Genomic DNA, 17,158 nt, shown 5'->3' with positions numbered 1-17,158 from the left:
CCTCCACCAGCTGATGACATTCATTTCTTAGAGTTTGATGTGATCGATGACCACATCCACATGCTGAGTGATGATGATTCAGACCCAGAGCCCATCATGCCAGATGTGATTTAGACGAGTGGGGTGACTCTGGGTCCTCGGATGCCTGCTCCCTTCCGATTAGTTCCCGAGGCGGCGTCCGTGCAGGCTGCCACAGTTGAGCCATTGATTTTGCCGCATTACAGTGTCCAGACGCCTTTCATCTTGATCCCGGATGTTGAGGGGGTTCAGGCTCCGTACGTTGATGATTCTCAGACTCTGGACATTCAGTATGTTCTTCGAGGAGGTAGAGTGATGAGACAGCCACCTCCAGCTGCTGCCGCTAGACCCTTAGGCGGTACGTCATCCCAGGAGGAGGTCAGAGCAGAGGATGACGAGATTTTGAGGCAGTTGCAGAGCACTCAGGCTCGTATTTCTATCTGGAGCCTTTTAGCGTCCTCCAGTACTCATCGGGATGCGCTGACTCGAGCTCTGAGCCAGATCAGAGTTGATACCACGACCACTCCTGAGGGACTCATTCATATGATGACGGCTGGCAGAGCCACTTGTATCGTCTTTTCCGATGACGACTTGCCACCAGAGGGTTCTGCCCACACGCGTCCTCTCTACATATCTGTTGGCTGTTCAGGTCGCCGAGTTCCATCTGTCCTTCTGGACAATGGCTCGGCCCTGAACGTATGTCCTTTGGCCACCGCCATCGCTCTTGGGTACGCACCATCCGATTTCGGTCCATCCACTCAGACCGTTCGAGCTTATGACAACACCCGTAGAGAGGTCATGGGTACATTGGAGATTGAGCTACTGATTGGTCCAGCCACTTTTGTCGCCGTGTTTCAGGTTTTGAGGATTCCTACATCCTTTAACCTGCTTTTGGGCCGACCGTGGATTCACCGAGCTGGAGCCATTCCTTCTTCACTTCATCAGAAAGTGAAGTTCATCCATGATGGCCGGGTCGTCGTGGTACAGTCTGTAGGGGATATGTTCATTTCGGCCGAGCCCGTACTTGAGATCAGTCATGCTGATGATGATCTTTTTCTGACCGAATTCACCTTTGATGAGGTGCAGACTCTGGAGATGGAGGACTTCTGTCGAGACTTTGTAGCCCTGTCCTTCGACCAGCACAGCAGCACGGTGGTACTCGATATTATGAGGAGCATGTCTTATCTTCCTGGTATGGGTTTGGGGCGGCGTCAGCACGGGCCTAGTGAGTTCATGACCTTTCCGGACCGCGATGTACCATTCGGGCTCGGATTCATTCCCACTGAGGCCGACTATCGTCATATGGCGCGGCTGCGCAGGGAGAGGGTGAGGGCTCGCTTGACTCATACGCCCTTTTATTATCCTGTCCGCCCATACACCACGAGCCTAGCCGATTACTTTGTGAGGGCATCAGAGCCACATGCACCATCTGATGGGATCATCGGAGGACTCAGCACCACTCAGGAGGCCGAGCTTCAGCGCCTCGTCCAGCAGTTACAGTTGAGTGACGGAGCCCCTGGCCCTTCAGCTTCTGTGTTGATTGCTCCTCCCTCCCCAGATCGCACGAGCCTTATGACGCTTTGCTTCCCGGATGAGATCGATGATCACGGGACTTTTGCCGAGACTGGAGACGTAGTGGATGGAGCCGTGCCGCATGACGAGTACGTTGATGAGATGCTCGCGATGAGCTTGAGCCAGACTGAGGAGATAGCCCCGCCGGAGCTCGCTTCACCATTTGATCTCTTCGGGGTGTCCGTCCTCGAGATCGCCGGGGAGATCCAGGTTGCCCCCACTCCAGAGGTCGTCGAGGATGTTGTAGTTGCTGTTGATTTGTTTGATGGCCCTGTTGGCCTAGTTGAGGGAGCGTCCGACCTTGTGGACCCACCTCTCCCCTTTGATGTTTTATCGGGATTTGTCTCCCGTCATGACTATGTTTCTGACTTTTCATCTATGGATTTGAGCACCTTTGAGTATTTGCTTGTCTCTCATGTTATTGATTTATCTGCACCATCTTCACCCACATCACAGATTTTTGACATTGATGATGAGATTGCACAGCATGATTCAGATGATGACTCATCTTCTGCTTCCGATTCAGACCCCGTTGATTAGAGAGTTTCACCTGCTGTGGGGACACCGAGATTGTTGACTTTGGCACGGCAGATCAGCCTAGGGAGTTGAGGATCGGATCGGATTTGTCCACAGATGAGAGAGACAACCTCATCCAGCTACTCAGATCCTACTTGGACGTTTTCGCATGGTCCTATGAGGACATGCCAGGCCTTGATCCATCTATCGTCCAGCATCGTTTGCCACTTCTGCCCCATGCTAGACCGGTTAAGCAGAAGTTGAGACAATTGCACCCTCGTTGGAGCTTGCAGGTGAAAGAGGAGATCCAGAAGCAGCTCAGAGTAGGATTCTTATCAGTGGTCGAGTACCCGGAGTGGCTGGCCAATGTCGTCCCTGTTCCCAAGAAGGACGGCAAGGTGAGAGTCTGTGTTGATTTCCGAGATCTCAATAAGGCCAGTCCTAAGGATGATTTTCCTCTTCCACACATCGACATGCTAGTTGACAGTACGGCAGGTCATTCGATGTTGTCCTTTATGGACGGATTTTCCGAGTACAGTCAGATCTTGATGGCTCCAGAGGACATGGAGAAGACGTCCTTCATTACCGAGTGGGGTACTTATTGTTATAGAGTCATGCCATTCGGATTGAAGAACGCAGGAGCCACATATCAGAGAGCAGCGACCACGCTCTTCCATGACATGATGCATCGGGATGTCGAGGTTTACGTAGACGACATGATAGTGAAATCCCGAGATAGATCAGATCATTTGGCAGCTCTTGAGAGGTTCTTTGAGAGGATCAGACAGTTCAGATTGAGACTGAATCCCAAGAAGTGCACTTTCGGAGTGACTTCTGGGAAACTCTTGGGATACATGGTCAGTGAGCGAGGCATAGAGGTAGATCCGGACAAGATTAGAGCCATTCTTGACATGCCTGCGCCGAGGACAGAGAGAGAGGTCAGAGGCTTCCTGGGCAGACTTCAGTACATCAGTAGATTCATAGCCAGATTGACAGACATCTGCGAGCCCATATTTCGACTCTTGAGGAAGAGTCAACCTACTGTTTGGGATGACCAGTGTCAGCGTGCCTTCGAGAGGATCAGAGAGTACTTGTTGTCACCTCCTGTTTTGGCGCCTCCTACACCAGGCCGTCCTCTACTCTTATACTTGTCCGTATCAGACGTGGCCTTGGGTTGCATGTTAGCTCAACTCGATGATTCGGGCAAGGATCGAGCCATTTACTATCTGAGTAAGAGGATGCTAGACTACGAGACGAGGTATGTCATGATTGAGCGTCATTGTTTGGCATTGGTTTGGGCCACTCGCCGATTGAGACATTACATGACCGAGTATTCCGTGCACTTGATATCCCGTCTAGATCCTTTGAGATATTTGTTTGATAGGCCCGCCCTAGTCGGTCGCCTCATGAGATGGTTGGTACTTCTGACTGAGTTTGACATCCATTATGTCACTCAGAAGTCCATCAGAGGGAGCATTGTAGCAGATCATCTAGCCTCATTACCAGTTTCTGACGCCAGAGCTATTGACGATGATTTTCCAGACGAGGATGTCGCTGCTGTGACTAGTCTGTCGGGGTAGCGCATGTACTTTGATGGTGCGGCCAACCATTCTGGATATGGGATAGGCGTCTTATTGATATCCCCTCACGGTGATCACATTCCCAGATCTGTTCGTTTGGCATTCTCGGATCGACATCCTGCCACGAACAACATTGTTGAGTATGAGGCTTGTATCTTGGGATTAGAGACGGCCCTCGAGCTCGGGATTAGACAGATGGAGGTGTTTGGTGACTCCAATCTGGTATTGAGACAGATTCAGGGCGAGTGGAAGACTAGAGATGTGAAGCTTAAGCCTTATCATGCATATTTGGAGCTACTGGTTGGGAGATTTGATGATTTGAGATATACCCATCTGCCTAGAGCGCAGAACCAGTTTGCTGATGCTTTAGCTACTTTAGCTTCCATGATCGATATTCCCGTTGACGTCACTGTTCGACCTTTGTTGATCGAGTCGAGATATGCTCCTGCTTACTGTTGCTTGATCGATGATGCAGAGCCAGATGATGGTTTGCCATGGTATCATGACATATATCACTTTTTGAGACTTGGCGTATATCCTGAGGCTGCCACGGCCAAGGATAAGAGAGCATTGAGGCAGTTGGCTACCCGATTCGTCATCTGTGGCGAGACACTGTACAGGCGATCACCTGACGGGATGCTATTATTGTGTTTGGACCGCGCCTCTGCCGATCGGGTGATGAGAGAGGTTCATGCGGGAGTCTGCGGACCACATATGGGAGGACATATGTTGGCTCGTAAGGTCATGAGGACAGGATACTTCTGGTTGACCATGGAGACAGATTGCTGCCAGTTTGTTCAGAGGTGTCCCGAGTGTCAGATACACGGAGATCTCATTCACGTGCCGCCCTCCGAGCTGCACGCACTGACTTCACCATGGCCATTTTCCGTCTGGGGTATTGATATCATCGGGAAGATTTCACCGAAATCTTCCAGTGGTCATGAGTTCATCCTGGTCGCCATCGATTACTTCACCAAGTGGGTGGAGGCCGCTTCGTATGCGAGATTGACATCGTCTGGAGTTGCTAGTTTCATCAGATCACACATTATCTGTCGCTATGGAGTCCCTCATGAGTTGATTTCAGACAGAGGGGTACATTTCAGAGCAGAGGTTGACACCTTAGTACAGAGATACAGCATCCGGCATCATAGATCGTCTGCATACAGGCCGCAGACGAATGGGGCAGTAGAGGCCGCGAATAAGAATATCAAGAGGATATTACGGAGGATGGTCGAGACTTCCCGAGATTGGTCAGAGAAGCTCCCATTTGCATTGTGGGCTTATCGGACTTCTTTTCGCACCTCTACAGGCGCCACACCCTACTCCTTGGTATATGGCATGGAGGCGATGCTACCCGTTGAGATTGAGATGGGTTCGTTGAGAGTAGCACTAGAGCAGCAGATTCCCGAGGCAGATTGGGCTCAGGCTCGATTTGATCAGCTCAATCTCCTAGATGAGAGGAGATTGAGAGCAGCAGACCATGTTCGTGCGTATCAGAGGAAGATGGCCCGCGCTTTCAAAAAGCGGGTCAAGCCCAGACCATTACAGATAGGTGACTTAGTTCTGAAAGTCATCAGGGGATTGATCAGAGATCCTAGAGGGAAGTTCAGACCCAACTGGAGCGGACCTTATTTCATCAGGGAGTTGACCCCAGAGGGCGCTGCATGGTTGATGGATTTAGATGGAAACCGATTCTCAGAGCCAACCAATGTGGATCAGCTAAAGAGGTACTATGTTTGAGACCATGGTCGCAGGATGGGTGGCCATCATTTCGGTTAGCCATTTACCTTGTTACTCCCTTTTGATACATAGTCCGTTGCTAGCCCATTGAGCCTCGCATGCGCATTATAGCCTTTCTTTCTTATCGCCTTGCTCACATTTTCACACCGGGATAGGGGCCCTTTAATGTATGCATGCATTGTTTGGTAGTTTCATGAGCTTTGGACCTAGAGGCATGTTTTTCTCATTATCTTTTCCTATCACTGCACCTCTACATTTTCATCTCATCTTATTAGTTATGTTATTCATCTCTTCTTCCTTATCCTATCTACTATTTGTTTGATTCATAATTCTCTTCACCCTGGGTGGTGAGCCTCCTCAGTTCATCACATGGAGGATAGTCACATCATTTCCACCATCTATCTCATGGACATTGGTTTAGAGATCCTTAGTTTGAGAAGGTCATCTTGTCAGAGAGAGTTTGTTTGTTACCTTATCACTTGGGAGTGTGTCCATTTGTTATTGATATCATCTTTGAGGTTCGTTTGTTCATGTTCAGAGTATGTGTATTTGTATATATGTAAAAAAAAAAAAAAAAAAAAAAAAAAAAAAAAAAAAAAAAGAAAGAAAAAAATAATAATAATAAAAAAAAAAAAAAAATCATTGTTATTATTATTAGCACAGGTGTGTATGTGCATAGTGTTCTTGATCATTGAGTATGTATATTGATGTCTGGGGGTCATTTTTATCGAGTATGTTCGTTATTGGGAGTTCGTATGTGAGCTCTCTGAGATCCCGTGTTATTTGTATTGTTTCGTCATATCTATTTGTGAGAGAGATGAGTGACCTTCTCCTAAGGACTCCGAGTCATTATCCTTTCCATCATTACATTCGTTATTGATGTGACTTCACTTCATGTTTGATCTGGGTCGGTCGCCACCTTTCTTCACATATTCATTGTTTCGCTATCGTTTTTATCGTTGCTTGTGATTCATCTCGCTCCCTTCACGTCTTATTCTCTCCTTACAGCGACCCATCTCAGGTTCGATGCTCATTTCGCATCATCATTACACATATCACTATCAGTTCATCCTGTTTCATTTGCTTCCTTATCGATATCATATTCACATTAGGCATCCTCAGGTCCATGGCTCATGAGGTTCACTATACATGTTGCATTTCATATATGAGGGCATGAGTTTTGATCATCGGGTATTTGAGCCTAGTTTTCTTTCATTTCTATCACCCTATCACCTTGGCCTACGTTACGTCCCGTGTCTTAAGACCACCCTGAGGCCATGGGATCAGATGTCGTCTTCAGCAGCCTCTACTTGGGCAGGTGATGGAGATCTGGTTGATATTTAGATATTGTCATGCTTCTTCTTCTGGGAGTCGCCTCTTTGATGTGTAGGTCTGATTCAGTTGTGTTCGGATTACCAGGATCGTGAGTTTGATGATGATTGATTTGGTGTCACCTGATTTTTTTGACCTATCATACCTCTGGTGCCACACTGGGGCATATCCCATTTCATTTGGAGGTTCATGGACCCTCACGGACTTGCGCGATCATCACTTACTGGATGCTCATCGAGACGTGGACATGATCGTTACCTTACGAAGCCTCTGAGACCCATCCAGCCAGATGATTTGGTGTCACCTGATTTTTTTGACCTATCATACCTCTGGTGCCACACTGGGGCATATCCCATTTCATTTGGAGGTTCATGGACCCTCACGGACTTGCGCGATCATCACTTACTGGATGCTCATCGAGACGTGGACATGATCGTTACCTTACGGAGCCTCTGAGACCCATCCAGCCAGATGATTTCTTGTCGCTTGATTTCTGGCCTATCATGCGCCCGATGCCATACTGGGGCATATCCCATTTCATTTGGAGGTTCATGGACCCTCACGGACTTGCGCAATCATCACTTACTGGATGCTCATCGAGACGTGGACATGATCGTTACCTTACGGAGCCTCTGAGACCCATCCAGCCAGATGATTTCTTGTCGCTTGATTTCTGGCCTATCGTGCGCCCGATGCCATACTGGGGCATATTTCCGTTTCAGATGAGATATACGGATCTTCATAGAGGTCACGTGCTCGACGATAGATGATTTCATGTCATTTGTTCTTCAGACCTATCGTGCGCCCGATGCCATACTGGGGCATATTTCCGTTTCGTATGAGATATACGGATCTTCACAGAGGTCACGTGCTTGACGATAGATGATTTCATGTCATTTGTTCTTTAGACCTATCGTGCGCCCGATGCCATACTGGGGCATATTTTCGTTTCGGATGAGATTTACGGGTCTTCGCGGAGGTCACGTGCTTGACGATAGATGATTTCATGTCGCTTTTCTTCTGACCCGTCCCACATTCGATGCCATACTGGGGGCATATTTCCGTTTCGATTGAGATTTACGGATCTCCATGGAGTTGCATGCTCATCCCCACTTACGAGATACACATTGACATGATTGTTTCCTCCGTGGAGCCTCTCAGGAGTTACCCAGTTAGGCCTACACTTCGCGACGCCTCGACGTCATCATGTTTTCCTTCCGGGAGACGCCCCTTTGATCTAGGGGTTTGATTCAGTTGTACACGTGGATAATTTGGATCGCGCATTCGATGACGGGGGATCTGAGCTCATCTGGTTCTTCTGACCTATCACACATCCGATGTCATACTGGGGTATACCCCCATCCTTGAGTCCACCAGGTATTTTACGATTTTTCTCATCACTTGATCCACATCCGGATCTTTGCGAGTCGTCATACTGGGGCATCCCCCCCACTGTCATTTACGTTTGGGGCATCCCCCCATTGTCATTTCGTTAGGGGCATCCCCCCACTGTATTTATGTTTGGGGCATCCCCCACTGTCATTTACGTTTGGGGCATCCCCCCATTGTCATTTCGTTAGGGGCATCCCCCCACTGTCATTTACGTTTGGGGCATCCCCCCATTGTCATTTCGTTAGGGCATCCCCCACTGTATTTACGTTTGGGGCATCCCCCACTGTATTTACGTTTGGGGCATCCCCCACTGTCATTTACGTTTGGGGCATCCCCCCCATTGTCATTTCGTTAGGGGCATCCCCCCACTGTCATTTCGTTTGGGGCATCCCCCCACTGTCATTTTGTTTGGGGCATCTCCCCACTGTTATTTACGTTTGGGGCATCCCTCTACTATTATTTTGTTTAGGGCATCCCCCTACCGTCATCTTGTTTAGGGCATCCTCCTATTTTTGGTCTGTTTAGGGCATCCCCCTATTTTCAGTTTGTTTAGGGCATTCCCCTACCGTCAGTTCGCTTAGGGCATCTCCCTTTGTTCAGATTTATCACCACCGTAGGTCTTCACCTATGGGCCTTATAGTTTAGTGTTTAGAGTTAGCTTTTTGGTTTGGCTTTCAGAGCTATTATTTTCTCAGTTTATCATTTAGAGTTAGTTTTTTTTGTTTGGCTTCCAGAGCCATTATTCTTCTAGTTTAGTATTTAGAGTTAGCTTTTTGATTTGGCTTCCAGAGCTATTATTATTATTATTTTATTTTTTTCTTTTCAGTTCAACATTCAGAGCCATCATCACTTTTAGGTTTCGGCGTTCAGAGCCATCACCGTGTTTTCAGTTCGGCGTTCAGAGCCATCATCGGTTTTCAGATCGACATTCAGAGTCGCATCCTCGGTTTCAACGTTCAGAGTCGCTATCACTTCTCAGTTTGACGTTCATGGTCATCTACATTACTTTTTAGTTTCGGCGTTCAGAGCCATCATCGGTTTTCAGATCGACATTCAAAGTCGCATCCTCAGTTTCGACGTTCATAGCCATCTTCATCACTTCTCAGTTTTGGCGTTCAGAGCCATCATCGCTTTTCAGTTTGGCGTTCAAAGCCATCATCGCTTCTCAGTTTGGGTGTTCAGAGCCATCACTATTTTCAGTTTGGCGTTCAGAGCCATCATCACTATTTTCAGTGTGGCTTCCAGAGCCATCACTGTCGTCTCATTTAGGCTTCCAGAGCCATCACTATCGTCTTGTTTAGGCTTCCAGAGCCATCACTGTCGTCTTGTTTAGGCTTCCAGAGCCATCACTATCGTCTTGTTTAGGCTTCTAGAGCCATCACTGTCGTCTCATCTAGGCTTCCAGATCCATCACTATCGTCTTGTTTAGGCTTCCAGAGCCATTTCTGCCATCTCGTTTAGGCTTCTAGAGTCATTACTGTCATCTTGTTTAGGCTTCCAGAGCCATTTCTATCGTCTCGTTTAGGCTGCCAGAGCCATCACTATCGTCTCGTTTAGGCTTCCAAAGCCATCACTGTCGTCTCGTTTAGGCTTCCAGAGCCATCACTGTCGTTTCGATTAGGCTTCCAGAGTCATCACTGTCATCTCGTTTAGGCTTCCAGAGTCATCACTATCATCTTGTTTAGGCTTCCAGAGCCATCACTATCGTCTTGTTTAGGCTTCCAGAGCTGTTATTTTCTAGTTTAGCTTTTAAAGTTAGTTTTTGTTTGGCTTCCAGAGTTGTTATTTTCTAGTTTAGCTTTTAAAGTTAGTGGTTTCCAGAGCTGTTATTTTCTAGTTTAGCTTTTAGGGCTAGTTTTTGGTTTGGCTTCCAAAGCCGTTATTTTCTCAGTTTAGCAGTTTAGAGTTAGCTTTTTGGTTTGGCTTCCAGAGCTTTATTTTCTAGTTTAGCGTTTAGAGTCAGTCTTGTCATTCAGAGTCGCAGCTCCTAGTGTTCATATCCACTGGCATTGCACATCTTACCTTTAGGGTTTTGCATTCGTCCTCGGCTTTCCTCACTTCGTTACCCGGTGCTTATCGCATATTCATCTCGTACTCCAGGGTGGTTCGACCGTTACTCATCTTTGACATTGATCTCTTGGGTCACTTTTGGAGACATCTTAGAGAGAGATTGGGTCCTTAGTGTGGCTTCAGAGGCGCTTTGAGATATGTTTTCTTTTAGGATTAGAGCCTTTGTGTTCGTCTATTGACCTGAGTAAGTCTGTGCTTCATTGGGTGTCCTTTTGGGGGTCTCCTTTGTTCTTCGATAGAGCTCATTTCATCCCACTCATTACTCACACTTGCTTTTCACTCCAGTGTTCACATTCCTTACACTCATGAGCTCTACCGAAGAGGGGCATATTTGTAGACCCCCTTTGGTGGGGAGGACCCGGAGGGTTGGTTTTTTTTCTTTCTTTTCTTCTGGGATTTTCAGGATATTGTTAGAAGGGGTAGGGGACCCCTAGCTGAGGTGGGATGCCGTCTGCATGAGACGTGCAGCAGCAGAGAGAGTGGTTGCAAGCCCATGCTTGCTGATGTGATGAACAGGAAGGGAAGGTTGGCTTGTTGAGGAAGACACGAACAGAGGAAGGGAGGAGGAGGCTAGATAAGAAAAGAAGAGGAAGGCAAGGAGGGGGAGGAGGGATTTTCAAGCGTGAGCTTACTGAGATATTTCTCAAGTTCGTGGAGGAAGCAGACGGGTTTTTCCGAGGTAGCTTAGAAGATATTTTTCTGGGATGATCAAAGGAGGAAAAGCAGAGGAAGGTTGCATTGTGGATCATCAGGAAAGATCACCTTAAGCTCGCGCATTGATCGATTGATGCCAAGGTATGCCCCATTCTCACTTCAGTCGATTCTTTATTGAATGTTTTGATTCCCTCACGTGCATGATCATCCTGAGTATTCATTGATCTCCACATTAATTGCCACAACAACTTCATTTTATTAGTAGAGACCCGACCTCTAGGGGCTTAGAGGGGTGCTATGGTCTTCACCGTACCTTCCCGATAAGTAACCTGACCCCCGAGCCCGATCCGGTTTTTCGTAGATCACCTTTTCCAAAACCAGGAGTCGCAATTAGGGTTTTCTTTCTTATTTTGTTTACCCTTTTAAAAATAAAACAAAAATAAGTGGCGACTCCAAGTCATTTTTTTTAACCAATTAAATCATTTTTCAAAATCAAAATCGAGCTCGCCATCGAGTGGGAAACGCATTGAGCCGAAATACGGGGTTCACAAAATAATTAATATATATATATATATATATATATATATATATATATATATATATATATATATATATAATCACTGATTATTTTGAATTGTTGATTTTTCAGATCGCCACGGGCCCATCGCTCCCACACTCGATTTTTCACTTCAAAATCGAAAAGTTTTCGACTGATTTTTTCAATATTTTGGCATTTTTTGTCAAACTGATTATCGATGACCTATATTGTTTCAACCATCGATTTTTCAAACCTTGATTGGGACTAGGATACCTGTACACCACATTGGCTCAAATTTGTCCTGTTTCATATTCCCATTAACGTTCCAATTTTAGTGGGCTCTGGGCTGCCCTGTCCTACGGTTTTGGAGTTTAATCATGTATTGAGGAGAACAAACCCACCCACTGCACTAACTTTGTGAATAATGCTTGCTGTAATTGCCCCTTGGGTGAGGATAGAGGCAGCAGCAGGACTGATTTGAGGCCCTGATCTGTCCCATGTAAGTCGAACCACCTAATTCGAGCACATCTTTTGCTCCCACCCCTCACCTGAGGGCTAACGCAAGGCACTTGAAGTGGGAGTTTGGTGGCACACAATCAAGCATACGAGGAGGGAATATTTTAAAAATAATTTTTAATTGTAATCAAGAACAAAATTTTATTTAAGAATTTAAATAATGATTCAAGGTTCTCGATTCATTATGGGTGAGGGTTGTCTATTTTATGTTGGATGCAAAAGTTTATTAATTATTCTTCACATTCTTATTTATTTTTCAAAATATTATACAAAAAAAACACCAAAGTTTTTATGAGAATTTGCAAAAAATGATTAAGATTTTTTTTTTCTTTTGTGATACAAAGATTCCAAGGGTGAGAGATGATTAAGAACCTGAGCAGACAACCTATTAATGAAATATATAGTAATGACAAAAGCATTAAAAGGAAAAAGTCATGTGTGGCATGAGTGTCAATCCAACCTCATCTATATGTCTATCTTTTTGTTGTCTGAAAATCACATCATGTTAGACCTACATTTACCACTATAAATTCCTTTAGTTTTAAATTTTAACTTCATTGGAAAGATCCAAGTATGATGACTAAAATCATCAATAAGGTGAATGTAATATCAATAACTCCTTGTAGATAAATTGGGTGAAGAATCCCAAATATCACAATGCATGATTCCAGAGGATCAAAAGTTTTATTCAAAGAGTTAGGCAGTATTTGTTTTTTTGGTTTTTTTACTAAAGGTAATTTGTTTTCAGAATTTATGTTATTTGTTTTTCTACTTTTTAATAACTTATTATAAATATTTTACTAAATAGAAAAAACCAAAATATATAACTTTTTATAAATAGAAAAAATAACATATTAATTTTTCTTTATTTTTTAATACTTAATAAAAATAAAATACTACAAAAACAAACAACATAATATTTAACATTATTAAGCATTAAGGTTCTATTTAGAATTAAGTAAAAAAAACAAACACAACCTTAGATTCGCTTGATTAATTTTACTATAATGACAAGAACGAAATTCATTATCTAACTCACCAAAGATATACATTAGCAACTTATTATCAATAATAGGCTCATCAATTGTAAACAAAGTATATGCAAGCTCTTTTATAACATAAAATAATCAATAATACTCAAATAGCCTTTTAAAACTTCTTGCAACTTATTTTAAAGATGTTGAACTTGATATTTAGAGTTGGTGATGAATAAATGATCAAAAGTACACCATGTGTTAATATTAGTATTACAATGAAAAACATAGCAATCATTGACTTAAATAGAGAAGAAAGAAGTCAACTCAAGATGAGTCGATATGTTCTAATCTAGGTCACAAAGTTTAGATGGATTATAGAAGAATCATCATCTCTAATTACAATAAAACAAAGGGGATAAAACATTGTTCTTAGTAAATAACCTTCAAATTCCTAGGCTTGCATAGCAAGAAGAACTTGTGAGCATCAAAAACCATAATTATTCCTTGTGAGTTTCAATGACAATGGAGAAAGGGTAGAAGAGATTATCAATATGCTGGTCACCATTGTAGATGTTCCACCAATATCCAATTTTTTTTTTTTTTTTTGTCTAAAATCTTAAGACTTGAATTCGACTAAAATTTGAATAAAATTGGATGTTATTAAGAATGCGTTTGACAATAATTTTAGGAAGTGTTTATAGTCTTTCTAGTATTTGAAAATTTTTATCTTTGAAGTATTAAAAATGTTAGAAACGCTTCTTAAAATCACTACCAAACACACTCTAACTGTTTTTATTGATATATGAATGTTATTAAAGGTTAAGTTGTTTATTTTCTATTAATATTTGAACACTATTAAGTTTTAAATATATTTATTTTATATATTAAAAACATGATTAATTATTACATTTATTTTATTTTATATGATTAAGATAAAGAAATTCAAAAACTTGTAATTTCAAAAAAAAATTAATGTATCTCTAAATATCAATACCATAATTTATTACATTAATAAAACTCATTAGAAAACTATTAATTAGATAGTAATTACAACTTCTAATTATTTTATTGGTTGCTAACAAAATGTTTGAAATTTTTTTGGTTAAATTTCATTAAATATTCAATGGTTTTTATGTGGTGTATATTTGGATTCATGGATTTGTGGTTGAATTGTGGACCTAATTATTGAGATTAATTCATTAATTTTAGTATTTTCAAATGTTTGAGAGAGAGTATCAAATTTTAACTTTTTAATTTTCAAAATTAACTGAATTTTCTATTTAAGTAAATATTTAGATGAGTATGAATTATATTTTAAAATTTTCATTAGAATTAGTGATAGTGATTTTATTTCAACTTTATTTTAAGACGTTGAATTTTGAAAACTTTTTAGTAAATCTAATCCAAATGTATGATTTTATTGTTGTTGTTTCTATTTTTGAACGAGAAATCTAAAAAAATTTATGGAATTCATTGAGAATGAGATAAGTCATCAGGTAAAAACTATAATGTAACGTCGTCCATATGTACATAAAGTATAGCAACACTTAAGAATCCACTCATAAAAAGGAATAAAAAGAAGTATGATGGGGAAACTCTAAAAAAATCTCTCAATTATGATCGCACTCTTAAAAAAATATATATATCAAAACCCTATAACATAAAAAAGTTAAAATATATAATAGGAACAAACCTACTAATCATCACTTAAAAAGAATTTCTAAAGATCGTTGCTCCTTCAACCCTTTCGAGCTAACCAGGCCGATCGATCCTCGACATCTAAAGTAAAACGTAATAAAATTGATTCAAGCTTTACAATTTAATAAAATGACCATAGGAAAACCTTAATTATATATAGTTGTAAACAGTAACTATAGGCCAATACCAAGTTGTATGGAATTACTAATCTGAAGGTTGTGCTAGGGTTATGGGCAAGTCACTTGACTGCCATAGAGTATGAATGAGCTCAAGCTCCTTCACCCGTACTCCAAGTAGTTTTTAATGAGCATATGGTTTGTCCTGTAAAACAGATATAAATAACATAAAGCATGAAAAGAAATCGAGTAGATCAACTTCAATTGGATGTGGGTACCTAAAATTTTTGTTTTGGGCATTTCTATAGCAAACCCATCAAATACTTTTGGAGGAATATTAAGTCATGCCTCAAAGGTAACTCAGTTGGACCTGTGGAGCAAAGTTATCATGCTTAGATGGAACCCACATGCAGAAAGAGGTTATGGCATATGAGAGGCTCAGTTATATACATATAGGTGAAGCGTCCCACTCTATGGCCATATAAATAAACAATAAGGGACCATGTATGCAGATATCCTCACCGGCTTCACCTTCAAACATAACAGAATTCTAGTGAAGTGAACGCGAAGTAACGAAGCTCCACCCCAATTATTTTTCATTTTTCTTATATATATAAGTATACAACATCGCCCGCACCAAATCACTCCTACTTGTAACCACCCCTCTTTATCCCTTCTCTGAAATTTAAAACTAAGGACAACCTTCTTGTTGGTTTTGCCATCTTATTCCCAGAATTTCTCCCCTTCTCTTTCCTTGGAAAGTGCGTAAGTAGGTAGAGCATGGAGGGCGAAGATGGAGTGGTGATGATCAGAAGGGCGGAGATCGACACGAGGGCGCCATTCCGATCGGTGAAGGAGGCCGTAGTATTGTTCGGGGAGAGAGTTCTAGCTGGGGAGGTTTATGCCTCTAATAAAATCAAAGAGGTGATCACCTTTTACTCCCTAGTTCATTCTCTGCTTATTTCATATACGATAGCTTTGACTACACATCGGCCATTCTGGGATTAATTGCTACATTCCTCTCATTCATTTGTTATCACATGAAAGTTTGTTCTCATTTTCAAGAAAAATCGTCAAGTAGTGTCGACGCTTTCAAGATTAAAATCATTCGCCATTAAATTTGTTAATTCTTCTGAGTAATTAGTTATGGGTGCATAAGGTCCAAAAGAATACCGTGAAAAATAATGTTTGCTTCAGAGAGAGTGCAAGTTTACTTACAGTATGTGGGTCGACCCTGAAAATGCTGCCACAGTGGCTGTCTGTGGTGGTCATGTGTCTGACGGGGTAAAGGTATATAAACAAATAAACAAATAGTTTTTAGTACTTACAAGCAATTATTTAACTCAACTTTATTGGGAAAATGGGAATCAATCTCTTTGGCTTTCGGTGAAGAGATGCCAAACCCTGTGACATTGGGAGGGGTCACAAGCAACCATCCATTGTTCATACCCCACGTATAATAAATAAACACATAATTAATCCATCCGTAACAGTCCATATTCTCGCTTATTTTGATATAGGAATTTCATAATCCAAGTTTTATTGTATGGTGTTTGATGGCTAAGAAATGATTTGTTTGTTTGATTAATGTGCAGATGCACGACGGACATAGCGAAAGCCAGTCCAAGCTTGGAACAGTGGTGGCGGAGCTAGAAGAGACAAAGTATAGCCTCGAAAAAGCAAAAGAAGAAGGCACGCTGATGGCGAATTGCCTCTCTTCTCTCAAGGAAGAGCTTGAACGGACAAAGCTAGAGCTGGAACAATTGAAGGAGCGAGAGTCCGAGAAACGGCTAGTGATGGAGTCAGAAATTGAGGATGTCAAGTTTGTTGAAGATTCAGCAAAGGTGGTTGAGGTGAAAACACAAAACAGGACTAGCGAAGAAGAAACAAGTACTGAGTTTCAAAAGAAGAGATACGTAACCTTCGCAAATCCACCATCAGTACCTCAATTCGTTGTACCACAAGGCAGGGCAGTACTAGAGAGACACCCTTCTCTTAAAAAGAAGAAAAAAAAGCCGCTCATCCCTCTCATAGGAGGCCTTTTCTCTAAGAGAAGAGGAAGCCCTCAAGTCGGCTCACCAGCCACTCCATAAGTCTTACCTCATTCATCCCAATAATCACCACCCAACCGTTTTACCTTTCTTTTTTCCCCCAAAATTTCCCTTTGAACTCGTTACTACTCTAGCCATAGTTGGCCAATGTTGTTTCCATTGAGGAGGCATCTAAGAAAATATGATAGAAACCATAATGAAAAATAAAAAAAATTCCATTTCACTGTAGATGGACTTGCTGCTAACTAAGTGGGGATTGGTCTCTTGCTTGCTTCTGATGAAATCATGGTTTCTTGAAAAACAAGTAGTCTTGTTAAAGACACGCTTGTGCACATGTTCCTCACAGGATATGATACCCCCTTGGTGTAGGGGAAAGCATATACTGCAA

The 17,158-nt window shown here is 42.5% G+C and overlaps 1 protein-coding gene across 1 annotated transcript; it reads left to right on the top strand.

Annotated features, from left to right (window-relative positions):
- Nucleotides 1-15,353: 15,353 nt before the first annotated feature.
- LOC100260737 (WEB family protein At1g75720) lies at nt 15,354-17,015 on the top strand. The gene is made up of 2 exons (XM_010666506.3): nt 15,354-15,643; nt 16,315-17,015. Exons 1-2 carry the CDS (start codon nt 15,500-15,502, stop codon nt 16,810-16,812), a joined length of 642 nt encoding a protein of 213 aa, XP_010664808.1. The 5' UTR covers nt 15,354-15,499; the 3' UTR covers nt 16,813-17,015.
- The last annotated feature ends 143 nt before the right edge of the window (nt 17,016-17,158 follow it).

Source organism: Vitis vinifera, chromosome 18 (assembly GCF_030704535.1).
Source record: "Vitis vinifera cultivar Pinot Noir 40024 chromosome 18, ASM3070453v1".
In the NCBI taxonomy this organism is placed as follows: domain Eukaryota; kingdom Viridiplantae; phylum Streptophyta; class Magnoliopsida; order Vitales; family Vitaceae; genus Vitis; species Vitis vinifera.
This window is presented reverse-complemented; position numbering and strand designations above follow the sequence as displayed.